A 24,091-nucleotide genomic window follows, 5' to 3' on the forward strand; every position below is an offset into this window, starting at 1 on the left:
TTAAAACAGCTTCCATTTTAGCAGAGAAATGCGACAAGTATGAGGCTTTGCGAAGAGATACGAGGAAGTTAGAACAGAGAGCGGGGTTAAAGAAACCATTTGAGAAAAATAGAGAGCGGTATGTAAATTCTAACTGTAGTTATAATCAGAAAAGTAGTGGTCATCAAAGAATTAAATCAGAGGAGCATAGAAAAGTGGAGGCTCCTAAAAAAAAAGCAAGTTTTCAATGAAGCAGGTTTCGAGAAACAGCGGAAAATAAGGTGTTACCAATGTGGAAAGGACGGACATATCCGACCTAACTGTCCATCGCTGGAAAAGAATAAGGCTAATCTGGTGAATAATCTAGGAACGGAGAGTTTAGGAAAATGTTTTGAGCCGTATTTCAAGAAAGCAGTAATTAATGGGATAGAGAGAGAATATCTGAGAGATACTGGAGCTGGTATAGATCTGTGTAATAGTACTTGGATTAATACTAGTGACTTATTAGGGGAAACTGTATGGGTGAAACAGCCTTTGGACACAGAGTGTAAATGTTTACCTTTGGCGAAAGTCACCATTGAAGGTGATTTTGGTGTGGTCACCACAAAGGCAGCGGTTACTCCGGTAGAGTTAGGTAAAGAGTACTATTTGTTAGGGAATAAAACTGCTCAGTTGATTGAGGAAATTAGGAAACGACCGGTTCTCTTGAATGCTGTGGAGACTCGTAGTCAGGCACATGCGCGCAGGAGTTTAGAGACAGCGAGTGCAAAAGACTTAGATTCCAGATCGGAAGAAAAGAAAGAGATAGCAAATGAAAGGGCCGTCAATAATGAGCATTCGGAAGAAAGAAAGTTAACCAGTAATACGGAGGAGGCAATTAAAATTCCTGACATCAGTTTAGAAGAAAGGTCTATCCTTGCGGATGTTTCGCCAGCAGAATTCTTGGAAGCACAAAAAACTTGCGCTAGTTTAGCGACCCTGTGGAAGAAAGGGGAAAGTGAAAATGAAAAAGAGTTTATAATAGTCAAAGAAAGACTATTCAGAGTGGCAGGTTCTAAAAAAGAGGGGAAGATAACCGTCAGCTGTGTGTGCCTCTCGTTTTTAGGAAAGAGATATTGAAGTTATGCCACGAGGAAATCTCTGGTCATTTAGGGGTAACAAAACCCAAGGATAGAGTTTTGACACACTATTTCTGGCCTAATTGCTACCAGGAAATGGAAGAATTTGTGAGGACGTGCGATATTTGTCAGCGTGTAGGTCACAATAAGGATAAAAAGAAAGCCCCTATGAAGATTGTGCCTGTTATATCAGAAGTGTTTAGCAGATTAAATATTGATGCAGTAGGACCTCTGATCCCTAGTTCGCGTGAAAATAAATACTTAATTATGTCTATTTATGTTGCTTCCAAATATCCAGATGCCATTCCTGTACAGAATTTAAACTCTAAATGTGTGATTCAAGCCTTGATTCAAATATGTTCTAGATCAGGTTACCCTAAGGAAATTCAGTGTGATTTGGGTAGATCGTTTACCAGTGAACTTACATCTGAGCTTTTTAGCAAGTTCGGAATTAAGGTGTATCATTCTTCTGTGTGTCACCCTCGAAGCAATTCTGTTGAAAGGTTGCATTCCACCTTGAAAAGAGTATTGAAGGCTTTGTTCTTGGAAAGCGGGAAGGACTGGGAAGAATGTTTGCCATGTGCTTTGTTCGCCCTCAGAACTGTTAGCCATGAGAGCACAGGTTTTAGTCCCTGCGAGTTAGTACATGGAAAAAAGTTGAGAATTCCTCAAACGATTGTGTACGAAAACTGGCTAGAGGAAGAAAGTTCAGACCCCCACTGTGGTCGAGTATGATCTAGACTTAATAAACAGATTAAAGAAGTGTCAGGAGCTGGCTGTAGAGAGGATGAAAGAGTGTCAGAGTAAAAAGAAACTCTGGTATGATCGCAACGCTGTTACGAGGAGGTTTAAGGTCGGAGATCTCGTGCTTGTTTTAGCCACGTCTAAACCACACAAAATGGCTCTGAACTGGATAGGGCCAGGTAAAGTAACTAGTGTGATTTCCGAAACCAATTATACGGTAGAGATTCCGGGTAAGCGTAGCAGTGACACCATTTATCACGTAAATTTGATGAAACTTTATTATCAGTGCCCCGAGTTTGTGAATCTTGTGATGGAGGAGGTCATGGAAGATATTGAGGGAGAAGTGGATATTCCTTATGTTTATGTGAGTATCGTTTGCTTCATTTTATTGTTGCAAACAGCGTAAATTCCTTTTGTTTTTCTTCCTTTAGTTTTGAACTTTATGTGTGGCAACAAGATAATTTGATTGAGAGAATTGTGTTTGTGACAGCCATGTAGAATGGCTCGCTTATTTTGTATCAATTATTTCGCATCGCTGACAAGTGTAATAAAATAAAAGTGTAGGAATACAGTCCATTTGTTGATTGATTATTGTTTGTGAAACATATTAAATTATAAGAACATTTATTGTTGGTCCGTCGAGCTGGAGAGCTAGTGAAGATAGTGACTGTTCTAAGTGTATTCTAACAACGCAAATATGCATATGGTTGGTAAAACATTACTCCACTTTGTGAGGTAAGTGGATTTTGAACAAAAATTCGTTTAATTTGTTGTTAAATTTTAAGAACAATGTTGTAATACAGCATAGAATTCGATTTCATTTTAATAATAGTGTTAAGTGATTTAAGAACAATTTCTGTTTTTGAATTGATCAATTATGAGTGAACTTATAACTTTAAAAACAAAAAGAGCGGTCTTACGCAGGAGTATTACTAAATATGTAAAGAAAATTGAAACTATTTTAACTGCAGATGAAATTAATTTAATAGAACTAGAGGAATGTGTCGAATTATTGACAAGAAAAGAAACTGAGTTAAGGAAGCTTGATTCTGAAATCGAAAGTTTAATTACAGATACTAAAGAATTAGAAAACGAAATAGATAATGTTCAGGAGTACACAGATAAAATTTATTTGTGGAAATTTAAAAGTGAAAAAATATTAAAAAATCAAAATAATAAAAATAATTCTAATAGTGTAATTTCAGAACAGGTTCTTGACAATATTAAATTACCCAAGTTAACATTACCGACTTTTGGTGGTAATATTACAGAATGGAAAGATTAATATTACAGAATTTTAAAGATCTTTTCAGTGCTTGTGTAAGAAATAATACAAATTTATCTAATGCTCAAAAATTGCAGTACTTGAAGGCTTCGTTGAAAGGTGAAGCATATCGCATTATTTAAACCATTCAAATTTCGGATTGTAATTTTGAAATAGCATGGAATCTGTTACACGAAAGATATTCAAATAAGAGAGAACAAATTTTTGCATATATTAAACGTTTTTTAAGTTTACCAACTATTCAAAATGAATCAGCATTTGCTATTTTAAATTTAGTTGACAATATTAATGAAGTAATTCGTTCTTTAGAAGTATTGAATCAAACCATTGATAATTTTGGTGACACTTTAATGACTTATTTAATTTTGCAAAAATTAGACCCTGCTACAAAATTATGGTGGGAACATCAGTTAAAATGTAATGAAATTCCAAAACTTACGACTTTAATTGAATTCCTAAAAAACTATGCAAGAACACTTCAAAATAGCAAATCAACAAGTAATAAGGTACCTAAATCTGTGTTTCAAAATAAGAATAATGTTCTGGTTGCTACTTTGGGTTGTGGTTATTGTAAAGAAGATCATAGTTTAGCCAAATGTTCGAAATTTCTAAATTTAGCGGTTCAGCAAAGGATAGAATTTGTAAAATCTAATCGTTACTGTTTTAATTGTTTATCTAATATGCACTTGCTCAAAAAATGCAAGAGTTTAAATACATGTTAACATTGCTTTAAGAAGCATCACAGTATTTTGCACATTGTAAATAATTCAAAGAATAAAACTCAGTTAAACAGTATATCTCCACCTACGCAATGTATCATTAAAAGAGATGAATTAACGAGTCCTAAGGACGTTTCAGCCACAGTTTGTGCCTCTCATTATGATTCGAATGCAAAAGGTAATCAAACCAGTCACATTTTATTGTGTACTGCTTTAATAAAAGTTCAAAATTCTAAGCAACAATTTGTGAAGTGTAGATGTTTATGTGACACTAGATCTCAGAGATCATTTATTTCAAGGGATTGTGTGAAGAAATTAGGATTACGAGTGAAAGATAATTCCATTTCTGTATCATCTCTAGGAGAATTTAATACTATAAGTAATGGGGAAGTCGATTTAGTATTCACTTCTCATTTTAAAAGTGATATTCGTGTATCAACATCAGCGTTTGTACTGGACAAGGTGACAGATAACATTCCCTATGTATCTTTGCCATCAATCATCTTCGATAACTTCAGTGATTTACAATTAGCTGATCCATTATTTTACAAGTCACAACCAGTTGACATTTTATTTGGAGTAAATGTATTTCTGCATTTAATGACGGGAGAAATTGTCAAACGTGGTCCTGATCTACCATTTGCTCTAAATTCGAGATTGGGATGGATAATTTCGGGTACTACTATCAGGTTCAATGTTCCTTCTTACCTTCTTCGGGAACATACAAGGACCTGACTCGGAACAGAGAACTTACTAAAGCTATGTTCACTAATTGTGGTAAGTAGACAGGATATAGACGAAGGGTATACAAAACCCTTTATTTTTCTCTATATACAATAACTTCCGTACTTCGGAATACACCGACCCGCTACTCGGGGTCTAACGTAAAAGTATAAAAATAAAACTAAACTCTAATTTAACTTTAGAATAATAAACGTGGAAGATTGGCCTTATATTAACAGGAAGGCGTATGTAGTACAGATAACTGAGAACACTACAATACGTTTAAAAGTTATCCAGAGGATTAAAACCTCTGGCCTGGAAGGCAACAAGCAACTGCGTAACTTCTAAGGTAAGCGGCCTGCTTCGAACTCATTGCTTCCTCTCTCTCGCTTGGCAAAAGGCCACAACTTAAATACTTGGCGTTCGCCAGACAAACTTTGCATAAAAACCTTAACCCTTATAATTCTGGCCGGAAGTAGAAAATAAGAAGTGATAGTAAAGATTTAAAATAAAATAAACGTTAGTAAAACTTAAGATCCTTACATACTTCCCGCCAGAGTTAATTAGTTTGAAACTGAGGTCTAAAACGACCTTGTTGAAAACTTTTAGCTCTAGAATCTAACGCGAGGCCAATCTTTTACAAACATACTTCGCTAGAAACTAGAAATTTAAAAGAAAGGAATTTGTTTTTTTTTTACAATAGCAGCTCCCAGGATATACAACAATTTTTTTTCATCTGTCTCGATCCCTTTTTGAGATATTTTGTAACCCAAATATTTTAATTCAGGGGCTGCAAATTTGCACTTTTCGACATTAACTTTTAGACCGGCCTCATTTAATAAAGAAAACACCTGTCTTAAATCCTATACATGTTAGTCGACATTATCACTAGTAATAATGATATCGTCTAAATAGATAAATGTGGACTATCAAGAACAGGTCTTAACACAATGTCCATGCATCGCTGAAATGTTGCCGGGGCCCCTGAAAGGCCAAACGGCATACGCAAAAATGCATAAATGCCAGACTTGGTTATAAAAGCAGTCTTAGGCACGTCCTCAGGCCTCACCCCTATTTGAAAATAACCAGTCGTTAAGTCTAAAGTCGTCATAAATTTGGTTGATTTTATGTTCCTTAGAATTTCTTCTATAATCGGTAACGGATATACCGGATATTTAGTTATGGAGTTTAATTTACGGTAATCAATAGCGAATCTCCATCTTTTTGGATGAGTCAAAGGATAGTCATTATTTTTCTTACATAAAACCACCGGGCTAGCATAGCTACTTGAGATGGGCGTTATGATCTTTTTACGTAGCATATCGGTAATATGCCATTCTATAATTTTTTCCTTATTCTTATCATACCGGTATGGTTTTTGACGAACTGGCATTGCATCTCCGGTGTCAATACTATGGTTAGTAACCTGAGTAAATCCTGGAATATCACTAAATAACGAAGCAAATTCACTTACCACATGTCGGATTCTTCCTTGCTCGTCATTAGGGAGGTGGTCAAGTTTTAACATCGGCGTTCAGCGTTTTCTGTACGAACTGGTTTCATTGTCAGCTTAAGGGAAGCTTCATTAAAATCCAGCGTAGCTTGTGCTTCTGAAAGAAAATCTATTCCTAAAATTAAATGTGCTTGCAGATTCTTTACTATAAAAAACATCACCTTTACTTGTTCGTCCTTGATACGGATATACAAAGGTACTTTACCTACGCACTTACATTTTTCTCCTTGCGCCGCTAACACTGTCGTATTATCCGCATTATATATGCGGTATTTGCGAAAATACTTCCTAAAAAACTCTTCTGCCACACAGGAACACTGCGCGCCGGTATCCAGGAGTGCGGTGTCTGGGATATTATTCACCAAGACTTCAATCTTCGGAAGAGTCAAATTTTTCACCATTACTGTATTTAACTTGTAGGAAGAGGGGTTTTCGTGGCCTTCGGATTTCCGCACCCTATCGTCAGCAGAAATCCGTTTTAGTTTAAATTATTTTTACCTTCCGTGCTTTCCTTCTTTTTCCACTGGCCTTCAGACTTTTTTCCTGGGTTGCTATTGAACTGTCGACATTCGCCGGCTGTTTTTGAATGCTCGGGTTTCCTTGCCCACTGATTCGCTTTTTCTCCGTAGCCATGTGCTTGAGTTTGCTGTAGTCTTGGCGTACCAAATTGGTTTCGCTGTTGATACTGGCGTCTTCTTTCGACGTCCGCCGTTCTTCTACTTTCAAACTGGATTGCTAGCTCAAATAACTTTTCCAGTGTAGTCGGATTTCTTAATTCAATAAAGTCTTGCACTTGGGGTAGTAACCTCGCCAAAATCACTTGAATTATTTCAGGATCCGGACGGTTTCCATACAAGAGCTTGAAAACGTGAATTTTTCTTAAAATAAAGCTCGAGAGGTTTTCGATTCTTTGTTGATATATACTGAAAAGTTCCGTTTCTAATTTCGCACGATCCCTTACAACAGGGAAGGCTTTTAGTTGGGCAGTCTTGAAATTTTCGTAAGTATAGGTGGGACTTCCTGCTTGACCCAAGAGACTTCTGCCTATACATTTGAACCAGTTAAGCGCTTGGCCCCTCAAAGCGCTGGTAGCTAAGGTAACTTTTTGAAACTCGTGCACGGGGTAGAGCATGAAGTGGTCATCCAATTTTTCCAAAAAACTGGTTACCGGTGAGTTTCCATTAAACGTTGCTTCTGGTTTCATCGAAGCGCGCATGGTCTGGACGATGTAACCGAATCCTTCCAGGGCGGCAGCTGGCATTTCTGGATTCTGAGCCGTTTCTGCAGGCAGCACAGGTTCTTCTTGAAACTCGGCCATGGTTATTCTTCTTCGTTGGGCGCCACTATCAGGTTCAATCTTCCTTCTTACCTTCTGCGGGAACATACAAGGACCTGACTCGGAACAGAGAGCTTACTAAAGCTATGTTCACTAATTGTGGTAAGTAGACAGGATATAGACGAAGGGTATACAAAACCCTTTATTTTTCTCTATATACAATAACTTCCGTACTTCGGAATACACCGACCCGCTACTCGGGGTCTAACGTAAAAGTATAAAAATAAAACTAAACTCTAATTTAACTTTAGAATAATAAACGTGGAAGATTGGCCTTATATTAACAGGAAGGCGTATGTAGTACAGATAACTGAGAACACTACAATACGTTTAAAAGTTATCCAGAGGATTAAAACCTCTGGCCTGGAAGGCAACAAGCAACTGCGTAACTTCTAAGGTAAGCGGCCTGCTTCGAACTCACTGCTTCCTCTCTCTCGCTTGGCAAAAAGGCCACAACTTAAATACTTGGCGTTCGCCAGACAAACTTTGCATAAAAACCTTAACGCTTATAATTCTGGCCGGAAGTAGAAAATAAGAAGTGATAGTAAAGATTTAAAATAAAATAAACGTTAGTAAAACTTAAGATCCTTACACTACAAATTTTGAATCTACAAATTTTGAGCCAGTATATGTAAATCATTTGAATACAAACACAGATGAGTTAGTAAATTCTTTCTGGGAGTTAGAAAAGTTTCCAAATGTACAACCTTTAACAAATGAAGAAAAACTTTGTGAAGAACATTTTAAAAATTCGCATTTTAGAGACACATCAGGTCGTTATTCAGTTGCATTACCATTCAAACATAATAGAGATATTCTAGGTGACTCCCGTGAAATGGCGTACAGAAGATTTCAATGCTTGAAAAAGAGACTGTTACCTATGAAAGAAATTTACAACCAGTATATTCAGTTTATGAAAGAGTACTTTTCACTAGAACACGTAGAATTAGTGCCAGACACAGATTATGAATTAGAGAATAAACTCTATTATATCCCACATCACTTCGTGTTGAAGGACTCTAGCTTAACAACAAAATTGAGAGTTGTTTTCGATGCGAGCGCTAAAACAACCACAGGTGTTTCTTTAAATGATGCACTAATGATAGGCCCAAAAATACAAGATGACTTAATTTGTATTTTACTAAGATTTAGACTTCATAACATTGCAATAACCGCTGATATTAAAATGATGTACAGACAGATAAAGGTTCATGAAAAAGATAGAGATTTTCAGAGAATATTATGGAGAGATAGCCCGTATAAGCAAATACAAGTTTGTCGTTTGAAAACAGTTACATATGGAACTGCAGCTGCTCCATATCTTGCAACCAAAGTTTTGAGTCAGTTAGCGATTGATGAAGGATTGAACTTTCCAAAGGCAAAGAATATAGTTTTAAGAGATTTTTATGTTGATGATATGTTAACTGGTGTAAAAGATAGTTCGGAAGGTATTGCATTGATAGACGAATTGCAACATCTGCTAAAAAGTGGTGGCTTTGAGCTTCACAAATTGTCGACAAGTGAACCGTCATTGTTAAAAACCTCTGGCTTAACAAACACAGATAGTGACAATATTCATCGTGTAATAGAAGACAAACCATTGAAAGTTCTGGGATTGGAATGGCATCCGGACAATGATGAATTCAAATGTAATGTCGGTGTAATAGAGTATCAAAGTGTTCCGACTAAAAGAATTATTTTGTCATTCGTAGCAAAACTATTCGATCCATTGGGGTGGATAGCTCCGTTTGTAATTCTCGCTAAAATGATCCTTCAGCAATTGTGGAAATTACAATTATCATGGGATGATCCTGTAACAGAAGAGATTGATCGAAATTGGAGAAATCTATGTAGAGAAGTTAAACTTTTGAATTCTATAAATATACCTAGGAAAATTCTGCTACCTGATTATTTTCGATGTGAACTTCACGGATTTTGTGATGCGTCTGAAAGAGGTTATGCAGCAGTTATTTATATCAAAACTTCCAATAACTCTGACATTAATGTTAAACTCGTAACAGCTAAAACTCGTGTAGCACCATTAAAATCTATTACGATTTCAAGACTGGAATTATGTGCAGCAGTGTTATTGGCACGCTTGATTCAGTCTGTAAAAGCTGCATTAGTTATAAATTTTGATTTAGTGCAAGCTTGGAGTGATTCACAAATCGTGTTGTCATGGCTAAGGTCAGATCCTAAAAAATGGCAAGTATTCGTATCCAATAGAGTTTCTGAAATACAATCCATCTTACCACCTGAGAACTGGAGTCATGTTGATGGAAAGGAAAATCCAGCTGATTGTGCTTCACGTGGACTATTTCCTGCAGAACTATTATCTCATCAATTGTGGTGGAATGGTCCTTCTTGGTTAAAGTGCAGTGAGATTGCCTTGTCTAAAAATATTCATATAGATGAAGAGGCATTACCAGATGCACGTAAAACAGTCTCATTTGTAGTTTCTGAACCTGTACAGGAACTTGCTATTATATCAAATATATCTTCATTTCCAAAGTTACAACGCATATTTGCTTGGATATTAAGATTCACATTGAATTCTAAAGTAGCATATCTAGAAAGAAATGCGTCTTTTTTATCTAGTAATGAAATTCGAGCTGCAACTTTCTGTATTGTCCGAATAATACAGCGATTTCACTTTTTTAAAGAAATTCAATGTTTGGAGTTGGGAAAGGACTTACCTACAAACAGCAACCTCCTTAGCTTGTGTCCAATTTTAGATGACAACAAAGTGTTACGTGTAGGAGGAAGACTGAAAACTGCGCAACTGTCAGAAAATGAAAAACATCCAATCTTATTACCTTCAAAACACAATCTGACAGAAATCATAATTAGACACTTTCATGTCAAATATCTGCATGCAGCACCGGAACTTCTTCTATCTTTAATTAGACAGCAATTTTGGATCATAGCTGCTAGATCTGCTATCCGAAAAGTAGTAAGATTTTGTATCACGTGTTGCAAACTTAGAGCTAAAACTGCAAGTCAAATAATGGCTGATCTACCGGAATCTAGAGTAACACAATCGCGACCATTTCATCGAACTGAAATAGATATTTCTGGACCGTTCATGATTAAACATCGTGCAAGACGTGGACAAAAATCATTTAAATATTACGTATGCTTATTTGTGTGTTTTGTAATCAAGGCAGTACATCTTGAAGTGGTAGAAGATTTGTCAACAAAAGCATTTTTAAGTGCATTGAAACGATTTATTGCAAGAAGAGGGAAACCATTTGAGATTTATAGTGACTGCGGTACTAACTTTAAAGGTGCAGACAAAGAAATCAGAAAATGTTTTTTGCAATGTAAGCAAAATCAAGAAATTCACAAATTTTTGTCTTTAGAGGAAATAAAATGGATATTCAACCCGCCATCATCTCCCCATTTTGGTGGACTATGGGAATCGGCAGTAAAGTCAATGAAATTACATCTAAAAAGGACTGTTGGTGATACTGTGCTGACCTATCCGGAATTTCAGACCTTGATAGCGCAGGTTGAGGCTTGTCTCAACTCTAGATTTTTGTGTCCAACTTCGGCTGATCCAAATGATTTAACTGCATTAACACCTGGTCATTTCCTAATAGGAACGTCTTTAACTGCCATACCTGAACCAGACCTAAATTATAGTTCCTTCAATCACATTGACAGATGGCATGTGAGACAGTTTATTTTTCAGCACTTCTGGAAAAGATGGAGTCGAGAATACCTGTCTCAGCTTCAACAAAGACCTAAATGGCAAAAATGTCAAAACAATTTAGAAGTCAATGACTTAGTCCTCATCAAAGAAGACAACCTTCCTCCTCTTAAATGGAGGTTAGGGAGAATAATTGCTGTTCTTCCGGGCTCAGATCAAAGAGTCAGAGTTGCTAGTATTAAAACTGGTCATGGTGTCATTAAACGACCAGTCGTGAAATTGTGTCCTCTTCCTATTCAGACTAAAAAACTATGAACTGCTTCGCATATAATATTTTGTATTATTTTTCTTATGTTTATCTTTATTACAGACTAAGAAGTTTCAAAATGCTCAAACTGTTGAAATCCCCTGGGATTTCAACGAGGGCCAGGATGTTTATGTGAGTATCGTTTGCTTCATTTTATTGTTGCAAACAGCGTAAATTCCTTTTGTTTTTCTTCCTTTAGTTTTGAACTTTATGTGTGGCAACAAGATAATTTGATTGAGAGAATTGTGTTTGTGACAGCCATGTACAATGGCTCGCTTATTTTGTATCAATTATTTCGCATCGCTGACAAGTGTAATAAAATAAAAGTGTAGGAATATAGTCCATTTGTTGATTGATTATTGTTTGTGAAACATATTAAATTATAAGAACACCTTATCCCTTGGCTGATCCAACTCAGGTAGATTTTTGGAAAATAGTTGGAGATAGTAAGCTAGAAGAAAGAGCTTCGGCAGAGGAAATAGGAAAATTCCAAGAAGTTATAAGAAAGTATGGAGCGGTGTTTTCGTCCGACCCCGGCTGTACGTTTTTGGTCGAAATGGATATTAATTGTTGGATGAGACTCCCGTTAGAGTCAGGCCTTACCGAATGTCGGCGAGACAAACCGACATCCTAAAAGAGGAAATTAGGCGGTTGCTTGAGTTAGGAGTCATAGAAGTCGGGCAATTTGATTATGCTTCGATGATCTTAGTAGAGGTCCCAGGTAAAGATCCTCGTCCTTGTATAGACTACAGAAAATTAAATTCAAAAACTATGACCGAATTTTTCCCTCTTCTCAATATTGAAGAAGGGGTAGAAAACGTCAGCGCAGCTCCATTTATTACATTCATGGATCTAACCAAAGGATACTTCCAGATACCACTCACAGAGCGTGCACGGAGGTATGCCGCATTTGTGAAACCTTTTGGATCTTTCATCCCGAAGAAATGATGTTTGGGCTTTCAAATGCACCTTTCTATTTTTGTAAATTGATCGCTCAAGTTTTAGGAGGGCTGGACAATTTTGTTCTACCGTATATTGACGACATCGCAGTCTTTTCGCAGACTTGGGACAGGCATATGAAGGATTTGGATGTGGTTTTAGGTCGCCTTCAGGAGGCTAAATTGACTGTTAAGCCCTCGAAATGCAAATTCGCACAAGACCATGTGAAATTTCTGGGTGATGAAGTAGGGTCTGGGAAAAGGTCGCCTAGTGAGGCCAAGATTCAAGCAATCAGAGATTTTCCGATCCCCACTACTAAAACACAGATACGTAGCTACCTTGATACTGTGGGCTACTATGCAAGGTACATAAGAGACTGCGCCAGTATTGCGGCACCTTTGACAGACGCTTTGAAGGGGAAAAACAAAAAAGAAAAAGTGATTTGGACAAAAGAGTGCGACGAGGCTTTCAATAAACTGAAGACCAAACTAGTAAAAAGTCTGGTTTTATTTGCACCAGATTATTCTAAAGAATTTATTGTGCAGACAAATGCCAGCTTATAGGGTGCGGGTATTGTGTTGTCTCAAATTCAGGATGGGGAGAAACACCCTATACTGTATCTTAGCAAAAAGTTTACTAAAGCGGAGCGAAATTATAGCACCATTGAAAGAGAACTAGCGGCCATTATTTATGGACTGAAGAATATTAAGTCATTACTTAGACGGACAGAAATTCAAGATCCAGACGGATCATAATCCGTTGACTTTTTTAAACAAAATGATGGGATCAAATTCTCGTTTGACTCGCTGGGCATTGTGTCTCCAACAGTACAACTTTGAAATTGTTCATAGGCCAGGCAAATTACACGGTAATGCAGATGGCTTGAGTCGTGCCCTAGTCTAGTGACTGAATATCACTAGTGGATACAAAGTAAGGTAAAAAGTAATAAAAATGGGTGAAAATGATTTTTGTAGAGTTTTGGAATTATTTTTGTGTAGATTCAAAATTGTTTGCATTGTGTGTTTCATTTTCAAAAAAAAAAAAAAAATTGTTAGAATTAAATGTTTTATCTTAAGTATTAGCATTGTGTAAAATTTGAGGAATATGCTTTTTATAAGGCACACATTAGGAGTAGTTTAAATTATTTTTGTTGTATTTGTGCTTTTATGTTATCTAAAAATAAGTGCAGGGTAATGTAACTGGCTTCTCTATTATCACTTAAATGGTTACCACTTGTGTTTTGAAAGCAGTGAAATGTATTTAGAATTTTTCCTTCCATAGTCAAGAAAAATTTCTTTATGAGGGAAGGAGTTGTGATAAGGTCACATAAAAGAAGAAGAGACTGAAGATTAATATGGACAAGGATGTCTCGTGAGAATAAGCTGAAAATTATTATTTTTTTTAAACTTACAAATACATTTTCAATAGTTGTTAAAATAGTCTTCATTAAAATAATTAAATCGTTGGCAATGTTAAAAACGCAAGCTCGAGAGCCACGAATTGCTCTCGCACGTAAAATGTATAGAATTGGATTTTAAGGAAAGGATTCAGATTTTTCTCTCAGAATTGTATGTAGCGATTTTTTTTTAGCATTCAATAAATTTTATTATGCTGTGTTTTGTTTTCACCTGATGTCACAACCCAGGGTTTGCATAGCGGTTTCGGCCACTACACCACAAATGTTTCTTTTCCTGAATCCAAAGTAAATTTGGAGTAAAAAATTTTCAGTTTGGACGAAAGTTATTTGCCGATGGCTGTGATGTGTTCGTGTTTTCATAAACCGTTTTTTGTGAAGTACCTTACCGATAACCTTTTGAACACTTTGAATATTACGACCACTGCAAATCATTGAATTTTCAAATATTTTCTTATTTATCTTTTACAAGTCCTTGTAAAGATTTGAGAATAAATTTTTATTAAATAGTTATATTGTATGATTAGTAACTTTTTGCACGTTTGGAAGATTTAACTTCAACAACACTACCACACTGAATGAGAAATTAAGAAAAGAAATGGAATTTTTTATCTTAGTATACTACAGGAATAGATTAATTTTCTCTAGCACTGATGTATTCGAATGTAGCAGATAATGGAGACTTTTAACACAGATCATACAGACTTTGAATATTTTCTCTAACTCACCAAAAATTGCATTGTCATAAATTTTTCTCATAAAGTCTATTTCTTTCTTAAAAGAAGTTTATATACTAATTTCATTAGAAACATATCTAAGAAAATATCTCACATTCATCAGAAACATCAGCGCTTGTTTCTTTACCAAATTTGTACTTTCTGACCTCATTCTATTGAAACGAAAGCATTCATAACTTATTGCGAAGAAGAATGTTATACCTTTCGATTAATTTTCATACCACAGTATTATTATCTTTGAAAAATTTTTTCCTTGTCCACTGCTAATATATTGCTAATTTTCGTACGTGACAAAAAAACTCAGTATAGAAACTTTTTTACTTAAAACCTTGTATTGCATTGCTGAACCGGGGCCATGCTTTCATTTTTATTACATATCATGCGAATATTAAAAAAAAAGCACATTTTTTCCTTCTGTTAGCACAATTTTAACCAGCATTTTACTTCTTTAGAGACTTCTTTAGTAAAATCTCAAGTGTTAAATTAAATGTTTCATTACTAATTTTGAAGATTCTGGATATATCCTACTTAAAAGTTCATAACCGATTAGCAAAATAATTTATATATGTACTTCGTTGTGCTCTTGGTTAATTTTTAAATCGTTGTTCAACTATAACACTTGATTTCTAGTGAAGTATCGAAATGATTATTTACTTTCCGCTTTATCCAAAGAATTTCGTAGACACATATGTTCAGTTCAGAAAATTTTCCTAACTTACCAGTATCATTACCAAAATAGAAAACATGCAAAATTTTCCTAAAAATTTATATATTTGTTTTTTTACAAACATTTACACGAATACCCACATTTAATTATTTAATGTGTATTTTCCTATATCAGAACTAAAATTTTGAACGAAAAATTTTAACTAATGTTATGTTCCGTAAAATTTTTGTATTTGTGATGTCATCTTTTTTCGCAAGCGTTTTGAGAGTGTGCTCTCGGTAGTCTTTTAGACATTTTGAAACTGTTTTCTCTTTGCTATTGGAAACTATTTTATCTTTGCTGTTAATTTATGCCAATGAATTCTCGATACCTTTTTTCTTGGTTTATCTTCAACTTATGAGTTATATAAATACTTAAAAATATATTTGTAGATCGTTTATGTTGACACTTGTGGTAGATTTCCTGAATGTGTATGTATTTATTTTATTCACGTGAATGAAACTGATGTTTTCTTAAAATTTTATTATTCAGAGTATTAGTCAATTATGACAGAATGCCTGATTTGTTCTCTATTTAGTCAACATTCATATGAACTTCAGTATTCCAAATCTCTCACGTAACTATAATTTTACCTATCGATAGTAGAAAGAAGAATGGAATAAATGCAGGTTATGCAGACATAAGGTAAAAATCTGGAAGTAAAAGAAATTCTTCAGATCTAGGCAATTCAGTTAAATGTGCAAATATTCCTCCTATTCGAAGTTTGTTACTCTGCAAAATCTGAACGATAATTATGCAAAACTAGTTATACGGCGGTTTTCCACAAAAAACGGTTCCAGCGAAAGAAATATGCCAGCAATCTCCTGAAACTCTAAGTCAGCACCTGTTCTTTGCTCTTACAAAAGTTAAGTAGAATTGTAAATTCTACGTAAGAGCGAAAATCAAACGCCCACTTAGAGAGGAAACATGCCAGCAATCTACTGAAACTCAAAGTGTTCAATAGGTTATCGATAAGGTACTTCACAAAAAACGGTTTATGAAAACACGAACACATCACAGCCATCCATAAATAACTTTCGTCCAAACTGAAAACTTTTTACTCCAAATTTACTTTGGATTCAGGAAAAGAAACATTAAAGGATTAAAAATGAAGATACTCATGTAAACTTTCCGAAATGAAATGTACAGTATTTCAGGAAATATTCACTTCACTTCTAACTCGTTTGTAATTTTATTAAATCATATGTAATGAGCGTATGTGAGATACGAAATGCATTCATATGCGAAAAAAATAACAAACATTTAACTATCTGGCAGTGAATCAAAATACATTGGAAATGAAAAGTAGAAAAAATATATCGGTATGGAAAATCTTGATGATAATTTCTGAGTGTGTTTTTTTCGAATAAAAATCGTTAAAGGCTCCTAGGTTAGCAATGAACTACTAAATTCTGTCAAGTTTCATCAAAAACGCCGTAAGAAGTTCTCCGTACTGTAAAATATTACTTAAATTCTTTAGCTTCGTGACTTCCCTCAGACATTGGCAAGACCAACGGCTGTCAGGGCAATACAAGATAACTATGTGTTTAATAGGTTAATTTAAAGCTATGAAAGAAATAACATTTGGGAAAAAAATATGCACATTTTCAAGAAAAATGTTCTCTTATGTTTTTTCGGTATTATAATTGTAAACAAAATGGAAAAATTAAGTATATACGTAGATAAATCTCATGAATAAAGGTAAATTAACATGAAATGTTTCCTTAACGTCTGTGTAAATGGAAAACAGAGATCGTAATATATTTGAAAAAATAGTTCATATACAATGCATTAAAACTTTGCTACCGATCTATGAATTCATGGAAATCAGCGAGAGAAGTCATTTATCACGTTCGCATGCTAACAGTATATTCTCTTGTAGTTCTAATCTTTTTGCTTTTGAGTTGCAGTATTTCTGAATTTGAAGATTTAAAACACAAAATCACTCTGATTTATCAACTTGTAAATGTACAGTCAACCAAATGGAAGATTTATGCATAAGTAAATGTACTACAGACAAAATAAAATTGAAAATTCATCATTATTTTTCATGCTCTGTTCATGAAACTAGTTCGGACGTATCCCATCGGAACATTTTCAGAAAAAATATTCGTTTCTTGTTCACGTTTTTGCATACACAGATACTAATTTTGTTGGAAATATGGCATTTTCTTATTCCATTTTATATATCACTATTAAAGTCTGGCTTGGGAAAATTGTTTTCCGTGGAAATGGCATACTTATCCTATATGTCTGGACTGTTCTAATAAATTACATTACTAACAAGTGTGAATAAAATCTCTAGTTATACAGGAATTATCTTGAATGTTAAAGTTCTTCACGAATACATCTTTTTCTCGGACCTTACATGCTTTTCTGTATATATCACTCAAGTTCATTGTGTACCTCTCTTTTATCTAATTTGTGAAGTATTCCTGTTTGAATAGTAACATTTCAATATGTTTAACTGATTTTAAAGTGTATATTTTGGTCAATGCGTGGGGAAATGAGGAACTGTGGCACTGAGTGTTCTAAGCATTCCATATTGCATTTTTCTTAAGAGTACAGTCAGTTAAAAGATAAATGTGTTTCGTACTTTGTGAAAATTTTATTTATTTATTATGCGTCATGCTCATGATAAATAAAAATGTTATACATGTGTGCAGGACTGTGTGGCTCCAGTGTTTAATTAAAATAATACTTTTCAAAAAGTGTGGTCTTTTTTATGACATATTAAAATGCGTTAAAATTTTTAAAGTTGGTTACTATAGTAGATCATCATATACACTTTCTGTCATTATTACCTATTTTGTATAATTATTTGTGTGTGATTTTATTTACTATCTATGAGAAGTTAAATGTCAAAAAAGCTGAAAAAGTTCATTATTAAGCAATGTCAGTTTGAAATTGCTATCTTAAAAATATTTGTGTTAGGTCTTTTATGTTAATTACTATGTTGGATTATTTTTTGGAACTCTATGCAATATTTCGTGTAATGTATCATAACTATGTAGGAGTAATTTGTCAGGTATGATAAATTAAATTTCGTCCTCAAAAGGCTGTAAGAGTTCAGTGCTAAATAAATTATAGACAATGTGAAATATGGGTATTTTTCAGTTAAGTTACAATGAATACCTTAAAAATATTCCAAGTTAACAAATTTTTATGTTCCGAGTTGAGAAAAAGGCGATAAAATTTCATTTCCATGGCTGAATATTAATTCCATGTGTATGACTTTAAGTTCTCCTTCACAAAATGTGACTATAATTCAAATTAAAAATAATACGTTACAATGTGGATATTCTTCTCTGTAGTTAAAATATAATTTAATCTTCTGTACCTTGTTAAGAGAGTAAGGCTGTGATAAGTTCAAATAGAGTAGTGTTTATAAAGTTCTGCGGTAAATGGTGGAATTATATTAAGAATCCGAGGGACGTTTTCACATGAAGGAAAAATCAAGGTTCAGTGTATGTTTGGTGATTTAAGTAGGATGTGTGCAAGAAAATACAAGATATTTTTGTAAAATATTTCAAAGAGTTAGCAAAATTTGTGTTAGTAGTATACATTAATCTTACTGAATGAAAGGAAGTGTTCTGAATATATATGTATAAATGTCTGTAGAGTAAAATAAGAAGAAAAGAAGTACTATTCGTACGTATCTAAACTTACCTGGGTAGAAATGCTCCATGTATTGGTTTGAATGGGCTTCATACAATGAAAATTTATTGCTTCTTATAAGATTTGTTTAAAGTCAGTAAGTCTTACAATAGAGAAACATGTGTAAGTCTGTATTTATTATAGAGAAAAGGAATCAGAAATACAGCATGAATATGTTTTATAAGTTAAATATAAGGGTAAATGTGTAAATGGAAAGTGTAAAAATTACATTTGACAGACATAGTTTAGTGAATCCTTTGAATAAAAGACGTGTAAAAAAGAATCAACAAAGTTTTGTATAGTTGGTAATACAGCCATTAATAGTTTGAACAATACATTAGAATAGAAAGTTCTGATTATCTCCAACTTAGTAGTAAAAAAGTAAGAAATGTAGTATTCCAGTTAAACTATATAGAATGAACATTGTGCATATTGGTTTAAAGTTACAGAAAATATTATCTAGTGAAGTTATTTCCAGCATGTAAATTCCAGCTTAAAACTTCGAAGAGAGAGAAATGTAGGTAAGTTTACTTTTGGAGAAATTGAAACTTAACATCATATAATATTTAAAACAAGGGGGAAAAGTTAAGGGTAAAATTAAAATGTAACAAGAAAAAAATTTTAAAGGACAGAAAAAAAACTAAAATTTACGTTGGAATTAAAGTACATTAGGGAAAAAACATAGGACTGCATTTGTGTAAACAAAAAACTGAAAAAAAATTAAATTTATGAAAACAAATATTACTTTTGTCAAAATAAATAAAGGTAGAAATGTAGTAGCACTTTTTTTTAATAAAAAGCGAAAAGGAAAAATTAAATTTGTAAAAAGAAATATTACTTTTGCAAAAAAGATAAGTTAAGAAAAAAACCCTTTTTAAAGTAAAAAAGTTAAATGTAAATAAAAAATAAAGTAAAAATACGAAAAAGAATAAATTTGAAAAAAAAAAAAATTGCGAATTTAAAAAGTGAAAAGGAAAACATAAGTTCGTAAAAATAAAATATTACTTTTTTAAAACCAAAAAAAAGAAAGTTAAATATAAAAAAAATTAAAGTAAAAATACGAAAAGGAAAAAGAAAAAAACCTTTTGCAAAATAAAAAATTAAAAAGAAAATGTAAATTCACATTTGTAGAAATAAACGTCAATTTGCGAAAAGTTAAAAATAAAATTTGTGTATGGAAAAGGGAAACATAAAAAAATTAATAACTTAACTATTAGTAAGTATGAGAAGAAAAAAGAAAACAATTAAAAATATCCCAATAAAATAAAAGGAGAACTTTAAAATGTAAGAAAATCTTCCATTTAAAACAGCAATGAATAAAGTAATTTTTTAGAAGCCAAAAGAAATCCTAGTCCGTTTCAAGAAACATAAACATGCTCATTGGTTACAAAAAAGCATATTATTAACAAGAATCTGATTGCCCATGAAGATTGCATTCGTTCACCATCGTGAAAAGACAAATGTGTGACGCCGTTTTCAAAGCAGGTTGGAGCATGCACAGACTTTCAGCCTTATAACATCAATGGCGCAAATAAGTCAAAGGAGCAAAGAGGGTTTCAAATAACAAGTCTGATATGACGACCGGGTAGCCGTGTGGTAACTTTCAGGTCTTTCATCTCAGAGATGGCGGGTTCAAATCCCGCTCGTGGAGTTATTTTTAAAATTCAGGGAAAATAATATTAAATTCAATAAAATTTAATTAAAGGTAATAATTAAAATAATGACGAACTAAATAATTAAAATACTTATTAAAAAGAGTAAATGAATGACGTACTAAATAATTAGTCACGTGTCAAATAATTAACATCCTTACTTACCTAGCGAATTTTTTTCTTTCTTTTTTCCTATAGTAAATTACTACCTGAAAAATTATTAATGTAATTAAAATTTGTTTAACTTAACCTCTAATTTTAAAAAAATCGATAAGAAGTTTTGTGAGAGCGCTTTATTTGGGTAATGAAGTGACACAGCGATTTAAGAAATTTTTTGGAGAAAGCGGGGATACTATAGGTAGCCTAGAGTCATTGAGTTTTTTTTTTTTTTTTAGCAGAAAATCTTGAAAAATAAGCTATTCCCTTGCTAGGAATTTAAACACAATTTTACAATTGCTAGTTAAATATGCTTACCAGTATACCAAAGAGCAAAAGAGCACGGTAACAATGACCTTGCAATAAATAATTTTCATAGTTAAAACACGACATATTTATAACTGTATATTTCTAGTTTCCTGGTAAAAATCTGTTAGCTACCTTGTATAGGAAGCTCAAAGGTTACAACGTACACTGCGCGGGGAAAAAAAAAAAAAAAAAAAAAAAAAAAAAAAAAAAAAAAAGTTCTATATCTCCCGTTCTACTTTCCCGATTGACGAAATTCAAATTGCGTTTTCCATGTCTCGAAAACACGACTTAGGATATATATTAGATTTATATATAGCGTTGTTCTAACATAGGTATTTTGGCAAACTCGGGTTTTTTTTCTGAAATAACATACCATTTTTTTCCATATTTCGATTCTACGGTTCAAATTATGCCTAGATATTAAATTTTTAAATATTTGGGGAGAAATTTATGGAGAAATTTTAAAATTTATCTTTGCGAATTTTTTCAGTTTGCGCCAAGAATAATTCACTTGGCGAACTTCTTAATTTATAGCAATTTATTTTTCTTTCCTTTTCCTTCATTGTCCACGAGCGGAAAAAAGTCATCGTTCATACTTTCAAACAATTTTAACAAAGTGCGTAAAGCACATTTTCGTTATTATCGCTTATAATGAACACGCCAATTTTCAAAACGCGCCAAAAAATAAATTCACGTATTTCTTAGGAAATTTTGAATAAAAAACTTTGTTTTGCAGGCATGCTACGAAATACATCTATTTTAAGGTGATGGCAAAAACTTTATAGATTATAATTCAAAATGTTTTTCGAAAAATTTATGAAAATTATTTAAAAATACAAATTAAAAACTAAATCATAAAATATAGGCGAATTTTATTTGGAATGAACTTAAATTTCAAAATATGAAAGGAAAAATCAAATATGTTTAATCAAAAAAGAGATATTAATAAATATCTATCAAATTCAATTAACATTTAGTTGCTAAAATTTTGAGAGCTAATTTTTTAAAAACTACTCTTGTGAATTTTACAAAACTTGGCAGTTTAGCATAATTTGAGTCGTAAAATCGAAATATGGAAAAAAAAACTGGCATGTCATTTCAGAAAAAGTCCGATTTTGTGTCAAAATACCTGTATTAGAAAATGCTATATATAAATTTAATACATATCCTTTCTAGATATGGGAAACACAAATTGAATTTCGTCAATCGGCCCAGTAGAACAGGAGATATAGAACTGTCTTCCCCTCCCCCGCAGTGTGCAAGCAAAATGCCTTACTATAGTGCGGGAAATTTCGAGATTTGATTTTTCATTTTTCATTGATTTAACTGATAATGAATGAGTATCTGCAACTGCATTAATGTTACATGTTAGTTGACATTTCAGAATCTCCTTTCACAGCATACAAAACACATGTATACCTCAGTAAGTTTTACATCTGTAATGCAACTCGAAAATGAATTTTATTGCACATTTCATTTTCTTTTCAGGATTGGTCGAAAGCCGGTGTTCTTCATTGTCATTTTCGTTACTGTCGTCACAGCTGTCGCTTCAGTTTTGATGTCGAATTTCACGGCGTTTCTTATTCTGCGAATTATTAATGGCAGCCTTATGCCATCCGTCTTTCAACTGCCATACATCATACGTAAGTAACGCATTTTTTAATTTCATTTTTTTTTTTTCCCCCTCACGTTTGTTCATTCTCTAAAGAGCTCGCAGACGGAAATCCAGAAACTCTAAGCCTGGCGTCGGCAACTTTTTTTTTTTGGCTGCGGGTTAAAATCCACCAAAAATGCATTAAGAACGTTGATTAAAAAGATGTTTCGGTTAGCGATATTTTCGTTTTAAAACAGTCCTTTTTGTTAGATAATAAGATACATTTTATTAAGACAAGAACGCGCTTTAATCGTTAAACATAAAAATTAAATTATAATTCTAATTATTATAGAAACAAACATATTTGAATTAACATTGTTTTTCTCTTCGATATCAATGATTATCCTGATGCTGAACATGTGATGTCAGTTTAGTTTAAGTCTGGCTAATAGTTAATGAACTTAGGACGAACAAGCATCTGAATTTTCAATACTGCAGCTCCTACTGTACTTACTTAAAATGAATTTCCTGTGTGAAAATATCCTATATATACAATATTTCTTAGAAACATTTGCAGGGTAAATCCATTTATGTGGCTATTAAAATATTTTGGATTTTAGAATAAAGAATGACTGAAATTTCGCATGAATCTACTCGTCAAAGATCTTGATAATTTATTCTAAAATTGAACATTTTAAAAGTAAATGACAGTGATAGTTGCTTGAGAAGGTTTTTGAGAAGAATGTTAGGTATTTTTTATTGAGCAATGGCAACAAAACTTTATCATGGCTAGGGAGAATTCCCCCCCCCCACCAATGGCGGGCACTTGCAGCATTGGCCACTCCTAAGTGGCCAGAAGTGGTGGCCATTTATTGTGGAGGCACCTAATAGGCGGCTACCGTTACCTTCTACCGAGGGGATAGATAATTTTACATTCATGCCTTCTCCGGGATTCGAACCCGAGCCCCATCGGTATCGCAGGCAGGATCCCCTACCACTATACCATCTGTTAGGCGGTTAGGGAGAACTGCATAGATGGAACATTTTCAAACGAAGATAACAGTCTTACTTGCCTTTAGTGGTAAATAGTAAAAATGTAAAGCATTTTCTTATTCCTAAAAAAGCTAATAAACGTTATTTTATAAACATAGATTCTACTGTAAGCTTATTTGATGTATAGTATAAAGCTTAATAAACTAATACTTTTATCTGAAAATTAAAACAGCAAATCGTGCTCAAGCTTTAAAAGGGAAAATGAGTTTCCAGCAATATACAGTACAACTCACTGAAATTTGAAACACACCGTCGACAACTTAAAGAACAGTTGATAAACTATCAAGATTTAGTGTATTCGCCTTCTCCTAACTCTAAATTTTGAGATATAATTCTGGGCATACATTTAGTTTAGAAAAAGTATATTCAATTTAGAGAGAGGGAAGGGGCAGAAAATTTTTTTAAAAACTTTTTAGACCAAAGGGGTGTTAGCCCAGAAGGGCTATTAGTCTCGAAATAGCATTTTGCGTCGAATCAGTATAAACGGCTGTATTATTT

The 24,091-nt window shown here is 33.5% G+C and overlaps 1 protein-coding gene across 3 annotated transcripts in view; it reads left to right on the plus strand.

Moving 5' to 3' along the window:
- The window catches only part of LOC118179349 (organic cation transporter 1-like), a 225,317-nt gene that overhangs the window by 137,341 nt on the left and 63,885 nt on the right, over window positions 1-24,091 (plus strand). For all 3 annotated transcript variants that reach the window (XR_015042199.1, XM_085820863.1, XM_085820858.1), the window contains exon 3: window positions 22,435-22,589. Coding sequence is in view for 2 of the 3 variants with exons in the window: in XM_085820863.1 (XP_085676989.1) it covers window positions 22,435-22,589 (155 nt within the window). In the remaining variant the exon portion in view is untranslated. The remainder of the gene's footprint in view (window positions 1-22,434; window positions 22,590-24,091) is intronic.

This window comes from Stegodyphus dumicola, chromosome 1 (genome assembly GCF_044657685.1).
Source record: "Stegodyphus dumicola isolate Sdum_Otavi_A_Nest chromosome 1, ASM4465768v1".
NCBI lineage: Eukaryota > Metazoa > Arthropoda > Arachnida > Araneae > Eresidae > Stegodyphus > Stegodyphus dumicola.